A 26,120-nucleotide genomic window follows, 5' to 3' on the forward strand; every position below is an offset into this window, starting at 1 on the left:
AAAAGGACGCCAATTTTGTTTGGGAGCCACGTCGCACGACCGCGCAATTGTCTGTTAAAGCGACGCAGTGCCGAATCGCAAAACCTGGCTGGGTCCTTTAGCTGCCTAAAGGTCCGGGTCTTAAGTGGTTAATCACTGGAAATTTTTATAGCCTGAGCTATTAAAGTATGCCCATGTCCTATAGGTGTAAATTCACTAAGCCATGTGAGTACCGGTACAATTCTCATTAAACTTTAACCACTTAAGACCAGGACCAAAATGCAGGTAAAGGACCAGGCCAATTTTTGCGATTCGGCACTGCGTCGCTTTAACTGACAATTGCGCGGTCGTGCGACGTGGCTCCCAAACAAAATTGACGTCCTTTTTTTCCCCACAAATAGAGCTTTCTTTTGGTGGTATTTGATCACCTCTGCAGTTTTTATTTTTTGCGCTATAAACAAAAATAGATTTTTTTTGGTGACTGCGTTATTGTGGCGGACACACCGGACAATTTTGACAAATTTTTGGGACCAATGTCATTTTCACAGCAAAAAATGCTATAAAAATGCATTGTTTACTGTGAAAATGACAATTGCAGTTTGGAAGTTAACCATTAGGGGCGCTGAAGGGGTTAAGTGCAACCTCATATGTGTTTCTAACTGTAGGGGGGCGGGGCTGGACGTGTGACGTCATTGATCGCCTTTCCCTATATCAGGGAACAGACGATCAATGACAGCGCCACAACGAAGAACAGGGAAGGTGGGTTTACACACACGGCTCTCCCCGATCTTCAGCTCCGGGTACCGTTCCCGCGACTCCGGCGGCGATCGGGTCCACGGGTCAGGTGGCCATGGTCATGGAGCTTCAGACCGGGTCACGGGTGCTCGCCCACCCATGGCTGGGCATTTAACAATCACGTACAGGTACGTAATTGTGCCCAGCCGTGCCATTCTGCTGACGTATATCGGCGTGAGGCGGTCCTTAAGTGGTTAAACTAACATTCCCAAATATTACATAATTATCAATCATAATTCCTTTGCATGCTATTACTATCTGACTATTTAGGTGTTAAATTTACAGAAATTATTATTCTCAAGAAAAGTGATTCTTTCTTCTGAATAGCAAACACTAAATGGCTTAATATTTCCCCCAGAGAAAGGTGGAATTTTCTTCAACTGTCTTTTAGAAACACATAAAACAGAAATCAGTAATATAGAAAAATTAGCAAACCATGCGGTGGTGAATATAACACTTTCCTCGGAGCCCATATTACACTAGACTAATGCCTTCTGTACATTAAATCTGACATTACGATTGTCTTTTGGTCACCTGATGTCCTTACCATCATGAATTGATGACATAATTTCAACTTTGAACTGTAGATATCCGCTGACATGATCGGTTGGGAGTCTTCTACCAAGATTATAGCTGAGTATTTGATCACTGAAAGCAGACTGAATGTTATTATTGCATGAAGACTCTACTAGGTTTAAAAAATTACAATGTAGTTTAGAGCTGATTTTCAGGTAAACAGCTAAACACACAGATGAAATACATATACAGTGGGGATTGAAAGTTTGGGCACCCCAGGTAAAAATTAGATTTTATTTCCATCATTTACACTTTCAAAATTACAGAAAACAAAAAAATGGCATCTGCAAAAGTTTGGGCACCCTGCAGAATTTATAGCATGCACTTCCCCCTTTGCAAAGCTGAGACCTGCCAGTGTCATGGATTGTTCTCAACCATCGTCTGTGAAGACCAGGTGATGTCAATCTCAAAGGTTTTAAATGCCCAGACTCATCTGACCTTGCCCCAACAATCAGCACCATGGGTTCCTCTAAGCAGTTGTCTAGAAAACTGAAAATAGTTGACGCTTACAAAGCTGGAGAAGGCTATAAGAAGATAGCAAAGCGTTTTCAGATGTCAATATCCTCTGTTCGGAATGTAATTAAGAAATGGCAGTCATCAGGAACAGTGGAAGTTAAAGCAAGATCTGGAAGACCAAGAAAAATATCAGACAGAACAGCTCGCAGGATTGTGAGAAAAGCAATTCAAAACCCATGTTTGACTGCACGATCCCTCCAGAAAGATCTGGCAGACACTGGAGTTGTGGTACACTATTCCACTATAAAGAGATACTTGTACAAATATGGTCTTCATGGAAGAGTCATCAGAAGAAAACCTCTTCTACGTCCTCACCACAAAAATCAGCGTTTGAACTTTGCAAATGAACATATAGACAAGCCTGATGCATTTTGGAAACAAGTTCTGTGGACCGATGAGGTTAAAATATAACTTTTTGGCCGGAATGAGCAAAGGTACGTTTGGAGAAGAAAGGGCACAGAATTTAATGAAAATAACCTCTGTCCAACTGTTAAGCATGGGGGTGGATCAATCATGCTTTGGGGTTGTATTGCAGCCAGTGGCACGGAGAACATTTCACGAGTAGAAGGAAAAATGGATTCAATAAAATTTCAGCAAATTTTGGATGGTAACTTGATGCCATCTGTGAAAAAGCTGAAGTTAAAGAGAGGATGGCTTCTACAAATGGATAATGATCCTAAACACACCTCAAAATCCACGGGGGATTACATCAAGGGGCGTAAATGATGGAAATAAAATCTAACTTTTTTGACATATTATAAGAATGTCTAATCTGTAATTTGTTGCCTTTTGGAGATTTTTCCATCTTTCCTTGGCTTCGTTATGCACATTAATACAAATTTTTACCTGGGGTGCCCAAACTTTCAATCCCCACTGTATGTACAGGGCTGGACTGGGACTTCATCCAGACCGACCCACATTAATTTGAAAACACGCACAAAGTACATAAACTATACGCAATTGCGGAAAAAACATAAGTAAAAACATTTCACTGTAAGTATAAACAGCTTTTTTTATCTCTTTATTTCGAGAAAAAGGTGCATTTCAACATTACAGACGCCTTCAGAATGATATGTAAGTTGTATAAAAGGTATTGGGCATAGGACAGAACATTTATCTTTCTTCCAAGTTTTATAACATTTATTTTTCTGTATGAAAATGTGTTAACTGAAAATATATTCCAACTTCGTTCTCAATCACCTCTTTTATTATTTTACTTATTCTCCTCTGTATTTTTGCCCCCCTTCCTTCTCACATTACTGCGTGAAGTTGGAGGGCTAATGTCATGCAGGAACATTGCTACAGCCTCATTGGCTGGAATTTCAGAAACCGGCATTGCTGCACAGCCATTGGTTGCTTTTCAGCAATGCAGCGGTGCTGAGGCTCAGCCGGGTTGCACACTATGAAGTGAGGTGATGGGCAGTGCGGATGACAGGTCTCTCCCATACCAGTTGGCCGGACAACCCCTCCTTTATTTCTCTTATAGGCAGTACAGAGGTGATCAGGGATAGGCACGGACCAATGCTGTGGCAGACAATTTCCAAAGGACACCGAGGTACATTTCTAATTAAAACCATCAAATACTCTATGTCTACTCGCTGGCATAGTTCTACACGTACAAATAAGTTTAAAATAACATTTATATAACAACTGCTTGTGGTATATATATATATCACTGTGCCCATCAAATGAAGCCTCACTTTGCCCATCAAATGCAGCCTCACCAGTGCCCATCCAATGCAGCCTACCAGTGCCCATCAAATGCAGCCTCAATGTGCCAATCAATGCCACCTCACTGTGCCCATCAAATGCAGCCTCAATTTGTCCATCAATGCAGCCTCACTGTGCCCATCAATGCTGAGCCTCTCAGTCTCTGTGCCCATAAATGCAGCTCCTCAGTCTATGCCCATCAATGCTGAGCCCCTCAGTCTCTGTACCCATCAATCCTGACCCCTCAGTCTGTGCCCATCAATGGTGACTCTGAGCCACTCAGTCTGTGCCCATCAATCCTGAGTCTCTTAGCCTGTGCCCATCAATGCTGACTCTGAGCCCCTCAGTCTGTGCCCATCAATCCTGAACCCCTCAGTCTGTGCCCATGAATGCTGACTCTGAGCCCCTCAGTCTTTGCCCAATGCAGACTCACCAGTGCCTGCTTCACACACTGGGTATCTCCCTCTGTGCCACGGAGCTTGTGTCTGTTACAGCGCCCCCGTATAATTCAAAGGCTTGCTCCCTGACATGTCTGCATAATACACAAGAGGAGGAGGGAGGACTCTGAAGTCTGCATTTAGATCAACCGCAGACACTGCAAGGACCGTTCACGGACACCTTGCAGATCTCTGGCGGTGCTCAAACTAATGACTGTGTGTTAAATTTTAATTTTTTTATTTTATGATTTTATGTATAGCAGAAAGTGGAAAATATTTTGTTTTCCCCCCCAAAATTTTGGGTCTTTTTTCATTTATATCGCAAAACATAAAAAAAACTGTGGTGATCAAATATCACCAAAATAAAGCTCTATTTGTGTGAAAAAAATGATATAAATTTAGTTTGGGTACAGCATTGCAATTATCGGTTAAAGTAGCGCAGTGCTCAATGGCAAAAAATGGGCTACTCATGAAGGGAGTAACATTTTTCGGAGCTCAAGTGGGTAATGTGACTAACAATTCTAAATGATTGCTACTCCTTATTTCCACAACTATTTTTATAACTATTTCATATGCTGGCTGTATATTTCAGGGCGTATGGTCAGTACCCCTGCTCAATAACTGCTGAGATTAAATAGGAGACATGAGATATACAGTAGTACAGGTGCATCTCATAAAATTAGAATATCATCAAAAAGTTCATTTATTTCAGTAATTCAATTCCAAAAGTGAAACTCATATCATATATAGATTCATTAGACATAAAGTGATAGATTTCAAGCATTTCTTTCTTTTCATTTAGAGGATTATGGCTTACAACTAGTAAAAACCCATTATTCAGTATCTCAGAAAATTTCAATATTACATAATAAAGACCCAAAAAAAAAAAAAAATTACTTTTATTACAGAAATAATGGCTCACTGAAAAGTATGTCCATGTACAGTATAGTATGCACTCAATGCCCTACTGAACAGGCATATAAATATATTATAAGCTTGCATATCAAAAAAAATAACAATCTATTCTACAGTATGCTCAAGACCAGTTGCCAATGCAACACATTTATTTATTTATTTACATCAAACACTAGCTGCTAGTTTTCTAAACTTGATCATCTCAATAAGGAAAGTTTATCTATATATCTAGATAGATTATTTTTATATATATATATACATACATGCACACATGATCCACAAATATCAATTGATATAGAACTATATACTTGTAAGTTAAAGTATAATTTTTCCTTTTTAAACAATAAAAAGCAGCTAGCACAGCAAACAGACAGTTGCAAAAAATGGAAAAAAAAAGATGAAAATAGAAGTGCAGCGCTAAAAACACATCTCTAAATGAACAATGTTGTGGATCTCAAAATCAATATTGAGAAATATGTGGAACCTTAAGTGCCGGTTCACACTACAGCGACTTGGGATCCGACTTGTCGTGCAACTTGCGGGTGACACATGAGAAATTCCATTGAAGTGAATGGAGCCGTCTTAATTTACACTACTGAAGTCGCTCCGACTTCAGAAAAGGTTCCTGTACTACTTCAAGGCAACTTGTAGGCAACTTGGGCCATTTACGTTACACCGCCGCAAGTTTACAGCGTAAGTGCCCGATTCACAAAGCACTTGCCTGTAAACTTGCATGGGGCGGGCACCATTTAAATTAGGCGCGTTCCCACGCCGAACGTACTGCGCATGCTCCGTCCGTAAAATTACCCGACGTGCATTGCGCTAAATGACGTCGCAAGGACGTCATTGGTTTTGACGTTAACGTAAATGGCGTCCAGCGCCATTCACGGACGACTTACGCAAACTACGTGAATCTCGTATCTCGACGGAAACTACGTAAATTTAGAGTGATGGGCAAAGCGTACGTTCGTGAATCGGCGTAACTAGTCATTTGCATATTCTACGCCGACCGCAATGGAATCGCCACCTAGCGGCCGGCCTAGAATTGCAGCCAAAGATCCGACGGTGTAAGTCAATTACACCTGTCGGATCTTTGTGAGAACTATGCGTAACCTGATTCTATGAATCAGGCGCATAGTTACGACGGGCGGATCTCAGAGATATGATGGCGTATCAGGAGATACACCGTCGTATCTCTTTTTTGAATCTGGCCCCTTGTACCCATTAATTTCAATGGAAGTTGCTTTCAAAGTCGGATCACTGTCTTAACTGAAGCAACTTCACAGGAAGAGAAAATAGTTTTCTCAGGCAAACCTCTCCCTCCCACAGAGCTGATTATTGTTTGATTGGCCACTGGCAAAGTTGCCTGTCCTGGAGGCAACTTGAAGTCGCATTGTAAGTTGCTCCAAGTCGCGCTGAAGTCGCCTTGCAAAGTCGCGCCGTAAGTCGGGTTGCCCCTGTGTGAACCGGCACTAATTGAATATGTTCACAATAATAATACATCAATGTTTGAAAACAAATGAACAAATAAAGGTGAAGTCCATAAATTGCAGGAACCCAATGTGTAGTGAGTCCAAGTTTTTTAAATACCCAATACTTTTTATGGAATCACATTATCTGGCATTTTGTTATCCTTCTCAACTATACAGGTCATTCTGAAAAAATTAGCATATTGTGATAAAGTTCATTATTTTCTGTAATGTACTGATAAACATTAGACTTTCATATATTTTAGATTCATTACACACAACTGAAGTAGTTCAAGCCTTTTTATTGTTTTAATATTGATGATTTTGGCATACAGCTCATGAAAACCCAAAATTCCTATCTCAAAAAATTAGCATATTTCATCCGACCAATAAAAGAAAAGTGTTTTTAATAAAAAAAAAAAGTCAACCTTCAAATAATTCTGTTCAGTTATGCACTCAATACTTGGTCGGGAATCCTTTTGCAGAAATGACTGCTTCAATGCGGCGTGGCATGGAGGCAATCAGCCTGTGGCACTGCTGAGGTGTTATGGAGGCCCAGGATGCTTCGGTAGCGGCCTTAAGCTCATCCAGAGTGTTGGGTCTTGCGTCTCTCAACTTTCTCTTCCCAATATCCCACAGATTCTCTATGGGGTTCAGGTCAGGAGAGTTGGCAGGCCAATTGAGCACAGTAATACCATGGTCAGTAAACCATTTACCAGTGGTTTTGGCACTGTGAGCAGGTGCCAGGTCGTGCTGAAAAATTCAATCTTCATCTCCATAAAGCTTTTCAGCAGATGGAAGCATTAAGTGCTCCAAAATCTCCTGATAGCTAGCTGCATTCACCCTGCCCTTGATAAAACACAGTGGACCAACACCAGCAGCTGACATGGCACCCCAGACCATCACTGACTGTGGGTACTTGACACTGGACTTCAGGCATTTTGGCATTTCCCTCTCCCCAGTCTTCCTCCAGACTCTGGCACCTTGATTACCGAATGACATGCAAAATTTGCTTTCATCCGAAAAAAGTACTTTGGACCACTGAGCAACAGTCCAGTGTTGCTTCTCTGTAGCCCAGGTCAGGCGCTTCTGACGCTGTTTCTGGTTCAAAAGTGGCTTGACCTGGGGAATGCGGCACCTGTAGCCCATTTCCTGCACACGCCTGTACACGGTGGCTCTGGATGTTTCTACTCCAGACTCAGTCCACTGCTTCCGCAGGTCCCCCAAGGTCTGGAATCGGTCCTTCTCCACAATCTTCCCCAGGGTCCAGTCACCTCTTCTCGTTGTGCAGCGTTTTCTGCCACACTTTTTCCTTCCCACAGACTTCCCACTGAGGTGCCTTGATACAGCACTCTGGGAACAGCCTATTTCTTTCTGTGTCTTACCCTCTTGCTTGAGGGTGTCAATGATGGCCTTCTGGACAGCAGTCAGGTCGGCAGTCTTACCCATGATTGCGGTTTGGAGTAATGAACCAGGCTGGGAGTTTTTAAAAGCCTCAGGAATCTTTTGCAGGTGTTTAGAGTTAATTAGTTGATTCAGATGATTAGGTTAAGAGCTCGTTTAGAGAACCTTTTCATGATATGCTAATTTTTTGAGATAGGAATTTTGGGTTTTCATGAGCTGTATGCCAAAATCATCAATATTAAAACAATAAAAAGGCTTGAACTACTTCAGTTGTGTGTAATGAATCTAAAATATATGAAAGTCTAATGTTTATCAGTACATTACAGAAAATAATGAACTTTATCACAATATGCTAATTTTTTGAGAATGACCTGTATATATGAATGCATGGGAACATCTATCCATCTCGCTTCATGAATATAATAATCTACCTTGGAGGTTACTACCCTTGAGAGCCATTTGAAGACTTGTGGGAATACCTGATTCATGTATTAAAGGTCGCCTGACTTGATGCCCCTATCTTTGGTGTACATCACCACAAGCCTCTTTGACTCACTGGGTGTACACCCTTTTGGGTTCAAACATTCTGGTAAGCCGTCATCCAATTGGTGGTGGATTATCTACTTGTAATCTTTTCTTTACCAATTGTTTTCACTCTCAGTGTCAAGAGGATGCTGTGAACATTTGAATTTGATTTATTTATTTTTTGGACTCACTACATGTTCAATTAAAGTGGATGTAAAGCCACTCTCATCCTTTCTAAACTACTGCCATAGTTCTGATCTATAAGGATATAGATGCCTCCTGCATGTATCCTTACCTGTCAAATGTTTCCCCTCTGTCTGTTATAAGAACTGAAAAACTGCAGATTCTGTGGGTGGATCTGTTGTCTGGAGCTCTGTGGGTGGAGTCGTGATGTCAGTAGACTCCCCTCCCTTTTCTACACTCCCCTTGTCAACATGCATTTTCTCCTGTGTATTCCTTACACTAAATTCTGCTATGATCACTAACATCCAGTCAAAATACAGAAAAGTAACCACATGACTTCATAAAAGGAGTGGGGGTGAGAATTAAAAAATAATGCCTGTCTCCAGGCTAGTGCATGAGATATGTAAATAACCTGTCACTCACAGCAAGGGGGCGGAACGGACTAAGTCTGTTTTATTTCACTGAACAATAAGAGGATTGCTCAGAGCTGGATTAACTCTGTGTGGCAAGACTGGGCACAAATGATAGGAAATCTTATACTCTACATTGTGACAGCAAAAAAAAATAAAAAAAATAAAAAATAAAATTCAGGTTTACATCCACTTTAAGGTTCCACATATTCCTCAATATTGATTTTGAGATCCATATGATTGTCTCAGTTCATTTAGAGATGTGTTTTTAGCGCTGCACTTCTATTTTTATTTTATACATTTGTAAATCAACAAGACATATATAATTTTATTCAAAACATATTAAAAAATACATCAGAAGAAATATAAGAGGAAAGCTGAGACCTGTAGCCTATTTTTCTAGAGTAGTCCCAGTACAAGGCATGCTGGTGTGTCTGAGGACTTTGGCCTCTTGTGACAGGGCTGTAGAAATGACTACATCATTTACATTGGGTCACCCTACGGAACTACACACCACACACCAGATTGTGTATCTGCTAAAAAATCTTAATACCCAACACATGTCTGCACAATGAATAAGTGGGTATAAAGTCATCCTCATGAGCAACCCCTCCCTGCAGATAAGGTACAGTGCCCCCACAGCAGGTCCTGCCCCTATTTTGAATGCCCTGCTTGGGATAAAAGGTGTTTCTACTCACAGTGGTGGTAGAAAGAGTATAGGCTTAATCGACATAAGCTGTAGTAGATTACCCTCGAACCACACTCCAACAGGTCATGGAGGAAATGAAAAGAGGTCACCGCCGGCTGACGCGTTTCGAAGCTCAAAGCCTCTTCATCAGCGCCAAGCAGTGTGGTGAGGGAGGCTATAGTACATGCAGCTGTACATACTGTCCGACTGTCGGCCGGTTTCTAATGAACCAGGCGATATTTGGATTGTGTGTATCCAGCATTAAGCCATGTTTAACGCTGAACTCAAACTTTATTTTCACTAGAACTGAATGGAATTATCAATCCCAGCATAGATCCCACCTCTGTACCATGTTATTCAGTTGTCTGCAGACCCCCTGATGTTCTGGGTTTAGTTGTGGCTTATATCCTGCTGACAGACTCTGTCCCCTCCACAGCCCCTTCCTACAGCAGCTAGAGTCTATACCATTCCCCTTTGTAGTCTTTCAGACCCGGCAAATTAAGTAACTTCCTTCACAGCTTTAGATGGTGGGTGAGATTGAATACATCCTAATTAGCATTCCATCCCGCCCAGTCACACCCACAGGAAGACTCCCACCCTCCCGAGTCCCGATTCACAGATCACAGCATTATTCAAGAAGGAAACACCTTCATACACAGCCTGGTCTGAAAGCTAGCTGTGCTGCTGCTGGGCAGGACTTAATAGATCACAATTAGAATTTAGTACTGTCCAGTTAAATATGCTGACCAGTGCGAACAGGGAGAGTCTCACCCCTCAGATTTACATATGAAGGAAACGCCTTCATAATAACCTCCCATAGACCTTCCTCTGTAGTCTTTCAGTAAGCCATTATTCTTTGGCATGCTGCAAGCCAGGAATGACACAGGAGGAGGTATGACACATTTACAACTTTCACCGCCCACGTTAAGGCCCAAAAACACCCTAAGTAACCCTAGGACCCACCCACATTAACTCCCAGAACTGATACAAGTGATTCCCAAATACCGCCCTGAAGCTACAGAGGCTCAAAGGATCATGGGAGATGTAGTATCAGGACTGGAAAAGAAAGGAAACAGGAAACAGGAAACAGGAAGTCAGAGAACTTATGAATTCAGCCAAAAAGTGAAGTGATATGACAGAAACCTGCTCTATACAGCTAAAGGCGGTATGCTACACATAAACTGACAGTGGGGTTGTGATTCATTTACATGCATAACGCATCTGTTGTTTTTGGGGGGGAAAAGCTGAAGTTCTTCTTTTTAAATGCTTTTGTGAATCATTTTTATTTATATAAGATGGTCAGGCATACAGACATATACATATATATATATATATATATATATATTACGGTAATTTTTTTAGGCAAATTTAAAATTCATTAATATTTTGCACATATATTAATATATTTATATTTTACACTTTTGGGGCCAGCAATGTTTTTTTTTTTCAGAATAATTAATTTAATAACATATCCCATCATCATTCATTTTCAAAGTCAACATCTTGTAAAATAAAGTCAACTTTTAAAAATATCAAGCTCATACTCAGGACAAAGGGACTGTCCAAGTTACAGTAATGATTGATATCTGTATACAGTAAATGCTTAACAATACAGAGCAAGTTTTACATAACGGTCACATGTTTGTAGGAGGGAATAAGAAATGTCACATCCATGTGAAATAAATCATACAGACAACATAATTTCAAATGTATGTCCCCATTACAGTTAATTAACTCATAAAAATTGTAAGGCCTAGTACACACGAGAGGATTTATCTGCGGATACGGTCCAACGGACCGTTTCCGCGGATAAATCCTCTCGAGGATTTCCGCGGATCTGGATCCGATGGAGTGTACTCACCATAGGATCGAAATCCGCGCCGAAATCCCATCGCGATGACGTGTCGCGCCGTCGCCGCGATGATGACGCGGCGACGTGCGCGACGCGGTCATATAAGGAATTCCACGCATGCGTCGAATCATTACGACGCATGCGGGGGATCCATTCGGACGGATTGATCCGGTGAGTCTGTACAGACCAGCAGATCAATCCGTTGGGATGAATTCAAGCGGATAGATTTGAAAGCATGTCTTCAAATTTTTATCCGATTGAAAACCATCCCAGGGGAAAAAAATCCGCGGAAACAGATCCGCTGGGTTGTACACACCAGGGGATCTATCCCCTGGAGCCGGTCCGCGGATCAATTCCAGCGGATGGATCCTCTCGTGTGTACGGGGCCTGAGAGTGAATTACTCAAAATTAGAGCCAATGACAGGCCTTAGTTGTGGAACAGATCAAATAAGTGAGTTTTTCCTACAATGATGACTAAGAATGTAAATAACTAACTTAATTAAATAACAAGTTAAATGCTCATAATTTTTACATTAAAGCTCTGAAAATAATTTCTCTCTAACATATGTGTAAAATACTTCTCTGCGCAGTAACCCATAGCAACCAGTTAAAAATGTACTGTACTCAGACCTCTACAAGATCACTTCTAATTTCCTGCTGTGTGCTACTGTCCTAAAAGGAGATCTCCAAGAAATCTCTGGAAGGGACAATGGGGGGGATGTGTAATATGTTTATTATACTTATCCCCATGCTGTTGAAATACGGCTCAGTAAAAACTATGCCAGGAGCTCAGCGGTTCTGTTTTCTCCCTGTCAATGCACTTGTTGATTTCCGTCTCTAGTATATGAATGGAATTAGCCACTACAAATGGAAGTCTCTTAAACTTGCATTGCTACAACTAATTCCAATCAGAAAATTGCAGGTACAGCTAATGCTACTACTGCACTAGCAGAACCAGTGGCGGCTGGTGCTCAAATTGTTTGGGGGGGGCGCAAACGAAAAAAATAAAACAATTGCAGCCTCACTGGGCCCATCAATTATCACCACTGTGCCATGCCATCAAACGCAGCCACTGTGCCATGCCATCAAAACGCAACCACTGTGCCATGCCATCAAACACAGCCACTATGCCATCAATTGTCACCACTTCTCCATGCCATCAATTGTCACCACTTTGCCATGCCATCAATTGTCACCACTTTGCCATGCCATCAATTGTCACCACTTTGCCATGCCATCAATTGTCACCACTTTGCCATGCCATCAATTGTCACCACTTTGCCATGCCATCAATTGTCACCACTGTGCCATGCCATCAATTGTCACCACTGTGCCATCAATTGTCACCACTGTGCCATGCCATCAATTGTTACCACTGTGCCATGCCATCAATTGTTACCACTGTGCCATCAATTGTAACCACTGTGCCATGCCATCAATTGTTACCACTGTGCATCAATTGTCACCACTGTGCCACCAATTGTCACCACTGTGCCACCAATTGTCACCACTGTGCCATGCCATCAATTGTTACAACTGTGCCATCAATTGTCACCACTGTGCCATGCCATCAATTGTTACCACTGTGCCATGCCATTAATTGTTACCACTGTGCCATGCCATCAATTGTTACCACTGTGCCATCAATTGTCACCACTGTGCCATGCCATCAATTGTTACCACTGTGCCATCAATTGTCACCACTGTGCCACCAATTGTCACCACTGTGCCACCAATTGTCACCACTGTGCCACCAATTGTCACCACTGTGCCCATCAATTGTCACCACTGTGCCCATCAATTGTCACCACTGTGCCCATCAATTGTCACTGTCCAGACATCCATCCACCTCGGAGCTTTATATTATAACCTGCTGGGACTTGTAGTTCTCCATCATCTCCTGGGGCTTAGGTGCATGCAATCCACCATTTTTGTTCAGTTTGTCTCACTGCTGGGACTTGTAGTCCCATAGATGGTGGATTGCATGCACCTGAGCCCCAGGAGATGATGGAGAACTACAAGTCCCAGCAGTCTAAATACAATAACAGGCTCCAAGGTGGATGGGTGGGGATCAGGCAGTGCACCGCTGTCCGCTGATGACCTAATGGGGCGATCAATCAAATCAAATACATTTTGAACTGAATTCTGTGGCTTGGCTGGCTTACCTTAGCAGCGCCAGCTCCGCTCGGGCAGTGTGAACTTCAGAGAAAGTGGGGGGGAGGAGAGGAGACTTACACAATGACAGGACTCGGAGTGAACTAGGGGGGGAGGGGGCCCCTCCCCTCCCCCCCTAGTTCACTCCGAGTCCTGTCAGTGTGTAAGTTCAGTGACAAGCAGAAACAGAAGCAGTAGCCCCCCTCCCCCCCAGTTCACTCCGAGCTGTCATCTAAGTTCAGTGACAACTGACAAGCAGCAGCAGCAGCCCCCCTCCCCCCCGCCCCCCCCCCAGTTCACTCCGAGTCCTGCCGCCCAGACCCACTCCGCTCCGGATCAGCAGTGTGCACTCGCAACAGCTTCAGGTCCCCCCCCCCCACCTCAATGTGCCGATCAGACGTCTGATCGGCACATTGAAGTGGGGGGGGGGACCCGAAGCTGTTGCGACTGCACACTGCTGATCCGGAGCGGAGTGTGGCGGCAGGACTCGGAGTGAACTCCGGGTGGGGGGAGAGGGGGGGCCGCCGCTGCAGCTTGTCACTGGCAGTACTAGCGCCGACTCCGCAGAGAGTAGTATTCAGCTGCGGTGGGGATCGGTGGTGGTGGCGGGGCTGGCAGGCAATGGATGCGGGGGTGCTGCTGGTGCTGGCGTGGGGGATGGAGCCGGTCTGTTCCTTACCTTCAATGGTTGGCGCCGCTCCTCTATGATGCCCCCACACGCGCTCCAGATATCACCAGAATACCGGAAGTGATATATTAATGGCACTGCCCACTGACCTCTCCTCCGGTCCCCGCCGAGCCAATCCCATGACAAACCCATGCATTCTAGCAAATCAAATGACAGTGGGAGTGTGTGCGGGCGCACAGCTTGCGCCCTGCACACGCCCTAAACACGGGCAAATCAGCTTCCAAGCCTGCGATCAGCTGATTGCAGGCTGGGAAGCTTCCCATAGACCGCCGTATGTCCGGCGCCTGGTCACTCTTAAAGTGACATATTTTTTTTTTTTAAAAAACATTTTTTTTTCATTTTACAGCTTGGGGGGGCGGCGCCCGAGCGCCCCCTATGGACGGGCCGCCACTGAGCAGAACAGTGTTTTGGGACCCTGTATATGGGAAAGGAAGGTATGTGCAGAAATAAGTGGTTAAATTAAAGAGACCACCTGCTGCCCTTTCCATAGATCATTCTCTTTTAGGAATAAGTACTTCTTGCACTTCGTATTGAGTAAGGCTGATGGTGACAAGCAGGATTCAGCTTCTAAGCTGGTGTCAGACTGGCCATTAAACCAACAAGCAGGTCTGCTTTAGTACCCTTAGGCCTGATTCACACCCATGCGGGTTGCAGTTTGCATATTGCAGGCAGGCCCAGATTTACTCCCTTTGCCGCCCCAAGGCCGGATCCTTCAATGCAGCCCCCCGCCCAAAAAAACCTGAAACTCCCCCAACCTGTGCCCATCATTGCCGCCTCACCATCACGGCAGCCTCACCATCACTGCTGCCTTACTGTGCCCTCATTGCAGCCTCCCTCACCATCACTGCTGCCTTACTGTGCCCTCATTGCAGCCCCCCTCACCATCATTACAACCCCCTCACCATCATTACAGACCCCCACACCATCATTGCAGCCTTACTGTGCCTAACAATGTACCCTTACCAGTCAGTGTGTGCATTACGCACATCTGGCATCTCCTGCTCCTGCTGTGTCACAGAGCTCACTGTGAAAAGTTTGGGCGCTGTGATAAAAGTCCCGCCCTCCTCCTAGACCAGCTTGTGTGATAGACAAAACACTGCCTCTATCACACAAGCTGGTATAGGAGGAGGGCGGGACCTTTATCACAGCGCCCAAACTTTTCACAGTAGGCTCCGTGACACAGCAGTCTCCCGCTGTTTGTTACAACCAGCACCACCCTTGCACCCACTACCGCCCCAAGGCCTGGCCTTGGTGGCCTTGGCAGGAATCCGGCCCTAATTGCAGTACCTGGCCCTTTCATAAAATGCACAGGTATAAACTACATCCATAGGAAACCATGTTAAAATGGACTGTAGTGTGTATCTGCAAAACTGAAAACCCACAAAAAAATTGTAGGTGTAAACCAGGCCTTATAGTCCAATTTTAATGGTTCCTACATAACAGGGTCTACATGTTCAAATCTCCTTGTAATTCGTTTTTTTGCAGTTGATATACATTTTTCCACTTTTTCTTCAATAAAATAATGAATTTGCATAGATATTGAAAAAGCTGTATTTTACTTATTAAACTGCTTGTGACCTGGCACAATGCTTAAAGCGGGGGTTCACCCTTAGAGGGCACTTTTCCCCCTTAGATTCCTGCTCGTTTTTACTAGGGGAATCGGCTATTTATTTTAAAATATGTGCAGTACTTACCCGTTTACGAGATGCATCCTCTCCGTCGCTTCCGGGTATGGGCTTCGGGAATGGGCGTTCCTTCTTGATTGACAGTCTTCCGAGAGGCTTCCGACGGTCGCATCCATCGCGTCACGATTTTCCGAAAGAAGCCGAACGTCGGTGCGCAGGCGCAGTATAGAGCCGCACCGACGTTCGGCTTCTTTCGGCTACGAGTGACGCGATGGATGCGACCGTCGGAAGCCTCTCGGAAAGCTGTCAATCAAGAAGGAACGCCCGCTCCCGAAGACCCATACCCGGAAGCGACGGAAGAAGATGCAGCTCGAAAACGGGTAAGTACTGCTCATATTTTACTACAAATAGCCGATTCCCCTAGACCGAACGAGCAGGAACCTTATGGGAGAAAAAAAAAAAAATCATAAATGGGTGAACTCCCGCTTTAAACTGTACCTGACATCCAAGTACAAAGAATGCAGACAGTTATCAAGGCTGCTGTTTTAAAGATTGCAGCTTAACAACTCATTAGAAACAAGTGATATTAGACCTGGTTTGCATACACCTGACCTGTATGTACTTCAATTATATAGTTTAAACTTAAAGAAGGTAGAGTGCCTTAGGGCCCTTTCACACAGGTGGACCATTCAGGTTCGCCTGTCAGTTTTGTAGGCAGACCTGAATGGGCGCTCCGTGCACCTCTATGGCGCCATGGATGTCAGCAATGACATGCCCGCTGACATCCGACCCTCTCCAATCCGTCAAAGTGTGACAGAGGAAAATCCTACTTTTCCATCTGCCTGGCGGATCGCATGACAAGGGTCTCTACGGTACGTCGTCATCCAATCCCCTATAAGGGAGAGCGGCACTCTGACAGGTCAGTCCCTGCACAGTGTGCAGAGACAGACATGTCATCTGCCTGCTCAGCGGCAGTAAGCAGCTCATCTTGCTTCTAAGAAAAACCTGAAAAAATTACCTCAGAAAATAAAATCCTTAATTATGGGCATTCTCTAGTTCAACGTTTCTCAACCAGTGTGCCGCGGCACACTGGTGTGCCGTGAAGAGTCCCCAGGTGTGCCGCGGCAAAATGACCCCAAATATTGTAACACTACTGCTGGGCATTTGTCTTTACAGCGGTGCCGGTCCGCTGTGTAAAACTCACTTCCCGGCACTCAGGAAGCTGTGCTGACTGTGCGGGCCTCCCGACCGCGTCTTGCCAACCGAATACGTCATCGGTTGCTATGGGAGGGTCGGATGCACGCACTGCTTCTGTGACGTGAGAGCCGCGGGTACCGCCCTGAACTCTGCCTGGCGCGCTTTTCCCTGAGGGGGAAGAAGAAAGAGTAGAAGAGCCACCGTGACCGACACTGCTCCCCTGTCCGCAGACATGGCCACCCGCTCAGAGATGGAGAAGGCCCTGAAGCTGAATGAGCAGCACCAGGCCATCCTGTCTCGTATGCTGAGGGAGGAGGACAACAAGTATTGCGCTGACTGCGAGGCCAAGGGTAAGGTGGTGAGGGGGGGCTCTGCTATGAATAACCAGCTGTCACAGTCACTGACACCCCACATCCTCCATTCATGGCTACAGCACTCTGGATCTGATTGGTTGTTGTGCAGCTCTGACAGTTCTTCTTTCAGTGTATGTGTGCATGTGTACACATGTCTGTTAGTGTGTGTCTGACAAAAGTAGTTCTCATGGTACAGGAATAGGGGGGGTCAGGATTAAAAGTAAAATACATACAGACAGATGCGCACGCACACAAACAGACGCACACAAACAGACACACGTGTGTGTTTGTACGTGTGTCTGTTTGTGTGCGTGCACATCTGTCTGTATGTATGTCACTTTTAATCCTGACCCCCCTATTCCTGTACTATCAGAACTACTTTTGTAGGGCTTGTTCGAGATAGCAGCAAGGACTGCTGCTCCTCTGAAAAGCAATTTGTGTTCATATCGCTTTTCAGGGGCATTTGTCAGCCAGTAAAGAGGCATATCTTGCCTCCTCACCACCTGTTTTAAGCCCGTAAATGCAATGCACACAGTTGCAGGGTAGTTGCAGTGCAGCCCCAATCACCCTGGGTATACCCCCAGCTGCAGCCACAGCATGTTTACACCCCCAGCTGTTGCCTCTGCAGCTAAAGGGGCAAAAGTTGGGGGTGGTAAAAAACGTCTCAACCATGTGGTTTTTCTGCCCCTCCAGCCTGACATGTGAACAAGCTCTTGGTTCTGTGTGGATGTGTGCTGCGTGTAGGGCAGCCCATTCATTTCCCTACCCGCAGTAATGCGGGGAAAGAAGTCCCCGACCCTTTTTTTTTAAATTGTGCCACAACAAAAGCAACCCATGTTTGCCAATGGATGGGGCACCATTAAGAATTAATGGCACCCCTTAAGAGCAGAGCATTTGTCTGTGTGTCAAGAACGAGCGCGATTTTGTACGTGTTTCCGCAACACACAGCGACGTGAACCAAGTCTTGGACAGGGGTGCCTCAAGACTGAAAATATTTTTCAAGGGCGCCCCGACTGGAAAAAGGTTGAGAAACACTGCTCTAGTTTTCACCACGCATGAATTTGATAGAAGCCCCGCATTTTTTATATAACACTTCCTTTTTTGAAAGAACATGATGTCCAGGAACAAGAGGTATCACAATAGAGTCAGTTGGGCTTGGTGGCTCTGGTTCGGATGATGGTGGCTCTGGTTTTGTGTCAGTTGGTTTTTGAGGTAGTTGTGGTTCTATAGGTCGTTTGAGTTGCTCAGGGAGTGAAGGTATGACCTAGGAGATTACTTGACGCTGTGGAACTCTGGGTTTCTCTGTAATGTCCTGTACACACGATCGGTTTTCCCGTCCGAAAAAAGTTGGATGTTTTTTCCGACGAAATTCCGGTCAAGCCTGCCTTGCATACACACGGTCACACAAAAGTTAGGTGAACTTTTGACTGCCAAGAACGCGGTGACGTAAAAGCCTAGGACGAGCTGAGAAAATTAAGTTCTATGCTTCTGAGCATGCGTCGATTTTTTTTCGAGCATGCGTCGGAATTTTCAACTGGTCTTTCATTGAGTTAAATCTTCCAATCTAATAAATCAACATTGTCCTCAATTTTGTAAAGGTCAAATTTAACCTGGCCGAGTTCACTTTGCATGGCTTCCAGATATGATGTCTTGTTCTAGAGATTAGAGGTAGACCGATATGGGTTTTTCTCTGGCCGATACCGATGCCGATATTTAGAAATCACGGCGGCCGATAGCCGATTTATGATGCCGATTTTTTTGGGCCGATATGTTAAGCCGATTTTTTTTTCAGGCGCTTTTGGGCTAAACAGTAAAGTTAGCCCATATTTTTTTTTTTTCAACCAAAAGTTTTCATTACCTGTTTTTGTGTATTATATATATATATATATAATACACAAAAACAGGTAATGAAAACTTTTGGTTGAAAAAAAAAAAATATGGGCTAACTTTACTGTTTAGTTTTTTTTTTTTTATTTGTTAAAGTATATTTTTTCCCCAAAAAATGTGTTTGAAAGACCGCTGCGCAAATACCGTGTAACATTAAATATTGCAGCAATCGCTATTTTATTTCCTAGGGTCTCTGCTAAAAAAAAATATATAATGTTTGGGGGTTCCAAGTAATTTTCTAGCAGAAAATACAGGATTTTTACTTGTAAGCAACAAATGTAAAAAAAGATTTAGCCTTTAAATGGTTAAACTGAGAATTCTCCTACACGGAGTTCAGTTAATTGATAAGTAGCAACATTGTATATGTTTTCTAAAACTTGGCAGGCTGCCCAGGAGAGAGAGAGAGAGGTCTTCTACGGGAAGCACTTGCATTGACTTGTATTGCAGAAGCTTTTCCAAGTCGCGGTGCTGAACTTATCAATCGGCTTTTTTAAAGCACAAATCGGCCGATGCCGATTAATTTAAAAACGCCAAATATCGGCCGATATATCGGCCAACCGATATATCGGTCGACCTCTACTAGAGATGTTCACATTTTTCATTAATTGTATCAATCAGAAAACAGAATTGCTCAACTGGGTCTGAACTTATGCCGCGTACACACGACTGTTTTTAATGTCATGGAAAAAACGTTTTTCTCAACGTGATTCTTGTCAAGCCTGCCTTGCATATCGATCGTGAAAAAAAATGCTTGAGCAAAGCGTGGTGACATACAACAAGTACGACGGCACTATAAAGGGGAAGTTCCATTCGGATGGCTGCTTTTGCTGATTCTGTGTCAGTAAAAGTTTGGTGAGAGACGATTTGCGCTTTTCAGTCTGTTACAGCGTGACAAATGTGCTATCTCCATTACAAACGCTAGTTTAACCAGAACGAGTGCTCCCGTCTCATAACTTCTGAGCATTGCAGGTTTTTTTCCCGTCGTTAAAGCCTACACGCGACCGTTTTTCACGACGTGAAAAATGACGAAGTGAAAAACGACGAGAAAAAATAGAGCATGTTATACATTTTTCACGTTGAGAAAAATGCTCTGGAGCCTACACAGGATCGTTTTTAATGACCAATTTAAAAAAATTGCATTTTTCTCGTCATAAAAAACGGTCGTGTGTACGCGTCATAAGACTTTATATCTACCATCACCCTCCTTGTTATTTAGGTAACCATTCTTGTCAAATAGTGCCGTTTTCAGCTCAGTGTCAAGCCTTTTTACAGTATCCTTTAAGTCATCAAGGTCTTCTAGGACAGTACCAGAAAATTAATGACTGGAATCAGTAGAAGCATGATTCGTGCCGAGTTCATCCAGCCTATTCTCTAGCTGTTGGATTTTTTGGTCAATTAGACTGTTTATATCTTCTGTACTAATATTGATTAAACCTCTCAGTGTGTCCTCAATGTAAAGGCAGTGTTCCTCTGCAGTTTTTTCCGTGACATTTACTTCACACTCTAATGCTGGCCATACACTATACAAAAAATCGTCCGAAATTCAGTAGTTCAGACAGTTTGTTTGTGTTTCGAACAGTTAATGGGCACAAAATCGATAATCGGTGGGACGAAGGACAAGTTTGAAAATTTTCTGCCGAACGATAAATCGGAAGGTTAATGTGTTTCCCGTCCAAACTTTCTGCACTAGGTATATGTAAAAAAAACAAACTATATTTCTTTTTTTTATGTCCACTGAACGATTTATCGGTCATTACATGATGTCAATATCGTTTGCGCTCACGGCCGAACGTTCGTTCGGACGATTTTTCGTGGAGTGCATGGCCAGCATAAGTCATTTAATCTTTCATTCCATGACTGGTCTGGGTGCGGGACATTAGGGCGCTGCACTTCATTGTCTATTCGGAAATTAAGGGCTTGATGAGCATCAGCAATTCTTTCAACTTTTTAATTCATATTCTTAAGAGTGGCATCAAAAGCAACATTCTTGCAACAACCTAACCTGCCATTTGGCGCAGTCTTCATTTGAGATTTCAACTTGTTTATTTCATTCCGCAGTTTTGTGTCTTTTTCCAAAACAAATTCTTTGACTCCTGAACAGCTATTCTCATTCTCTTCACATCGTTGTTGAATGTTTATTAATTAATATTCGCAAGAGTTCTTCAGATCAGCCATTTTTCGGTCCATACCCTCCATCATCTCATTTCTCAGGGCTTCTAGTTTGTCATCCAGGTCTCACCAGAAATCATCCCTGTTAGCGGAGATCCTTTCTTTCTCTGTAGACTCGAGCAAGGCTTCATCCTTCCCCTCCACACATCCTCTCGGGGCCAGCAAGTTTGTTTCCACATTTTAAAAAACAACATTGACCAAAACGAAAAAATACTAGCTTATTTTATATTTTTGGAGAGAATGGCAAGGGATTAGGAGCCCTGTCAAAATGTTATTGCTACTTCTGCCCCCATTGGGGAGATTCACCCTCTCTATTTGTTCTGTTTGCCATTATAATCCAAAGTGAATTTAAAAGACAACCTCAAATTTTGGGTTGTCCCCAGAAAAGTAACAATATGGACACTATTTCTGGTGAACGGGGAGGGGGGGGGCAATGAATTCCCTACATTTTCAGGGATGTCTTCTCACTTTCTGTTTTGGCTATGCAACAAGAGGTGAAGGTAAATATATTCAATAGGCCAAAGACGGCAAAAAATAAAATGAAAGGGTTACAGCTCTCCCTTACTTTATCCAAAGTGCAAAAAAATAAGTTTTGCCTACACTTCTACGTTAACCACTTGCCTACTGGGCCTCTACAATGTTCAGGTCCCAGATATACCTTAACAGGATCTTTATTTAAACAGCAGCCATGGTTCCCCATCTGTACCCTTGATAAAGCGGTTTATTTTTCAACGATTGCATTTTGAGCGCTTCTTTACACTCACTTCCTCTGATCACTACGGGAGCGACCATCTCGCCGCATCCTGAGGTAGCAGCCCAGGCCCACAACAGGGCTCAATATTTTCACACCAGAGCCGGGCATCAAACGCCGGAAAGAAACGTTTTCCTATCTTGCCCATTTCTGTCTATAACCAGTGACCAATCAAGTCTGTCCAGGATGATCCCTACCCTCCAATTCTATTTAATACTGTATTTGCCAGAAATAATTACTGTTTTAAAAAGTAACATCCCTAACATATACAGTATATTAACATGTATTTATTTTACTAAAAGGGACACGTATCCATAAGGAAAAAATAATTGACCAAAGTGAACATTTTGCACATGATTGTAAATGTGATCAAAGTGGCCAGACAAAATCCAAAAGGAAAAGTCAATTAGCCAAGTTGAGAAATGTTTTACAATTTAACATGTATCCTCACAGGGTGACACTGTGGATGCACAGATAGCGGTGTGCCGACATCCCGAAAATAGATATATGAAAACTAGAAACTAAAGGGGTGGACTTAAAAGGACTTTTAATTTAACGCGCAACATGTAGAGTGAATTTCTTGTATTTGGATTCATATTTTGATTCAACTATTCCACATTTACATTCCCATTTGGTTACTTTATTGGAATTTCAACCATTGTACCACTAGGTTTATCAATATAATTGTCTACTTTGGAATTGTTATCAGAATTTATGTGTGGGTCATTTAACAATATTACCATGTGTTTTATATATATCCATATATAATTTTTTTATATTTCTCTAAAAAAAAAAACTAAATTATATGGTTTATCCGTGTGCCTTTAAAGTCCACCCTTTAGTTTCTAGTTTTCATATATCAATTAGCCAAGTTGGACCTTCAGATCTTTCTCAGATATACTGCACCATAATGGAGGTGATTTAATTTGTATATTGTTACAGTGAAAAATATCAGAGAATGGAAATGTTTTGGAATAATTCAGATCTGCAAACAATAGTAGACGTATAACTGCAAACAACATCAGCAACACACAAAACCATATAATTACCCAATTGCATGTCTCTCCAAGAGTCTTTGGACAGGAATAGTTAATTTCCCAAGAAATCTCTTGATGATAGGACGACTTTTGGCAAATTTATCTTTTATTTCAATTTCCAAAACATCAGTTAAAAGTGCAACAAATGAATATTTCTGAAAGAAAAAAAATGTATCAGAAAATATTTTTGACAGTATTTAAAGTAGTATTAAACCCAAAAGCTAGAGTTTGTGTTCAGTTTGTTGTGCTCGCACAGTTCTCAATGTAGAAGCGGCAGGGGACAGATGTAGAATCGGATTAAGGCTGCATCCACCTAGGTGAGTATACAGGGCCAGATTCACGTAATTCCGCGTAACTTAGCCACGGCGTAACGTATCCCATTTACGTTACATCGCCGCAAGTTTGCAGCGTAAGTGCATGATTCACAAAGCACTTACCTGTAAACTTGCGGCGGCGTAGCGTAAATCCGCTCGGCGCAAGCCCGCCTAATTCAAATGGGGCGGGCACCATTTAAATTAGGCGCGTTCCCACGCCGAACGTACTGCGCATGCTCCGTCCGTAAAATTACCCGACGTGCATTGCGCTAAATGACGTCGCAAGGACGTCATTGGTTTTGACGTTAACGTAAATGGCATCCAGCGCCATTCACGGACGACTTACGCAAACTACGTGAAATTTCGTGAATCCGTGTAACTAGTCATTTGCATATTCTACGCCGACCGCAATGGAATCGCCACCTAGCGGCCGGCCTAGAATTGCAGCCTAAGATCCGACGGTGTAACACAGTTACACCTGTCGGATCTTAGGGCTATCTATGCGTAACTGATTCTATGAATCAGGCACATAGATACGACAATCGTATCTCAGAGATACGACGGCGTATCAGGAGATACGCCGTCGTATCTCTTTTGTGAATCTGGCCCACAGTTGTTGTTTTTTTGGAACCTCCATACTTATGTATCATATTTATGTATTTAAACAAACATGTATTGAGAACAAGTTTCTACTTTTTTTCACTTTGATGCTGGTTCGATTAATTGCACCTTATGTTGTCTTTGTTGTATAATATTTGAATTTGCACTTGATTTGGAAATATTGCACTCTCAAATAAAGAATGCTGCACTCTCATTTCTAATCTTTTAAAAAAAGTTTTAACAGGTTTAACAAAGAAAACATGAAATTATCATGCATCATTGACTGTACACAAAGTCTAGTGAGTGTTTCAGAACAGGGTGAAATACAAAAACATTAACATTCCCTGAGATCTACTTAGAATATCACTAGAATCATCAAGGCATTGGTTGACCCATATGGGAGGCCAATTAACGCTGTGGAAACATTAACAAGTATCAGTTAAAGTATAACTAAAGGCAAAATGATTTTTTTTTTTTAGTTTTGGACAGAGTGGAGAGGGTTTAGAACATCTGTTCAGGTTTTTATTGCTGTCTGTGCCTCCGTTAGGTAAGATTTACCCTCTTATATTGTCCCGTTTACCATTATTAAAGAAAATTAAAAATTTTGGGTTGTCCCCGGAAAAGTAATAGAGGGGAAATCTTCCAATGGGGGTACTAGTTCTTGTGACCTGGGCATCCCCAAATAATTCCCTTAATTTGCAGGGATTTCCTCTTACTTCCTGTTTTGGCTAAAGGACAGGAATTGAAGGGAAATCTTTACAATGGGACACAGATGGCCAAAAAAATCACAAACCTCCCTTAATCTATCCAAAATGAAAAAAAAAAAAAATGTTTTGCCTATAGTAATATGCCTACTTTAATGCTGCACTTATTCAGAGATAATAATTGTTTGAAGATACAGTATACAACATTATAGTGCTAACTTTGAGTTTTATTATTCTCCTAGGCAGTACAGGTTAAAAAAATGTCAACACGTCAAAAGAAAAGTATATGCATAGGGGTGGGATGAATTTAAATGACAATTTAACAAGTGTATGTATGTATTTCCATGCAGAAAAACATTTGATGCATATCAGAAAAATAGCTCTGCAATACATCCGCATTTCCTCAATGTTTTATCTCTTTAGAAATCCCTGTCCCGAGCCATCCTGTCCCTCCGGTTACCTGTTTCCCTTAGATCCCTGCCCTGCAGCCTATCCATCCATTCTCTCCCTGTCCTATTGGTTTCCCGTCCTTGCCTATCTGCTGATCTTGCTGTGTATGACCCCGGCCTGGCTATGGTTTACGATTCCGGTATCTCCCATTATTTGTATATACTATTTGTTGTTTGTGGGTTTGTGGTTGGTTGTGCACTGTGTATATTCACTTACCGTATTTATTGGCATATAATGCGCGCCGGCGTATAACGCGCACCCCAATTTTAAAAAGGGAATTTATTGTAAAAACTATTTTTTTGTGAACCTCCACCACCACCACCACAGGAACCCATAGACAGGTTATCAAAGGTCTAACCGCACTTGTTGCCTTATGAGCTGGGATCAGCTACAAAGCAGATTACAGGCTCTTCCCTCTCAGCTGGTCAGCTCCAAAATGATACATCCAGTCATATAAAAGGATACAAAGAACAAAAGATAGTGCTCTCATTATAAAAAAGAAATAATCCCTTTATTAAATGTTACAACCACACTTAAAAAATGAAAATGAAAGAGGCAAAAACCACTAACACCAAGTGAGGTGTCTCCCACAGCTCACCACTTCCAGCTGGGTCTGACTGACAGCTGCAGCGAATTTGTGCATCAGGCTGTTACTTAGGACACACCATCCACTCTGCTAGCTGAATGCTTCAGTGCACCTGTGCGGTCTCCCTCCTATTTAAATCTCTGCTA

At 42.9% G+C, this 26,120-nt stretch overlaps 1 protein-coding gene across 1 annotated transcript in view; it reads right to left on the bottom strand.

The window, feature by feature from the left end:
* The window catches only part of HECW2 (HECT, C2 and WW domain containing E3 ubiquitin protein ligase 2), a 336,744-nt gene that overhangs the window by 105,661 nt on the left and 204,963 nt on the right, over positions 1–26,120 (bottom strand). The window contains exons 8-9 of the mRNA XM_040358472.1: positions 23,333–23,475; positions 1,322–1,422 (exon numbers count right to left, since the gene is read on the bottom strand). Coding sequence (XP_040214406.1) covers positions 1,322–1,422; positions 23,333–23,475 — 244 coding nt within the window. The remainder of the gene's footprint in view (positions 1–1,321; positions 1,423–23,332; positions 23,476–26,120) is intronic.

The sequence above is a fragment of the Rana temporaria genome, chromosome 6, assembly GCF_905171775.1.
Source record: "Rana temporaria chromosome 6, aRanTem1.1, whole genome shotgun sequence".
Taxonomy (NCBI): Eukaryota; Metazoa; Chordata; class Amphibia; order Anura; family Ranidae; genus Rana; species Rana temporaria.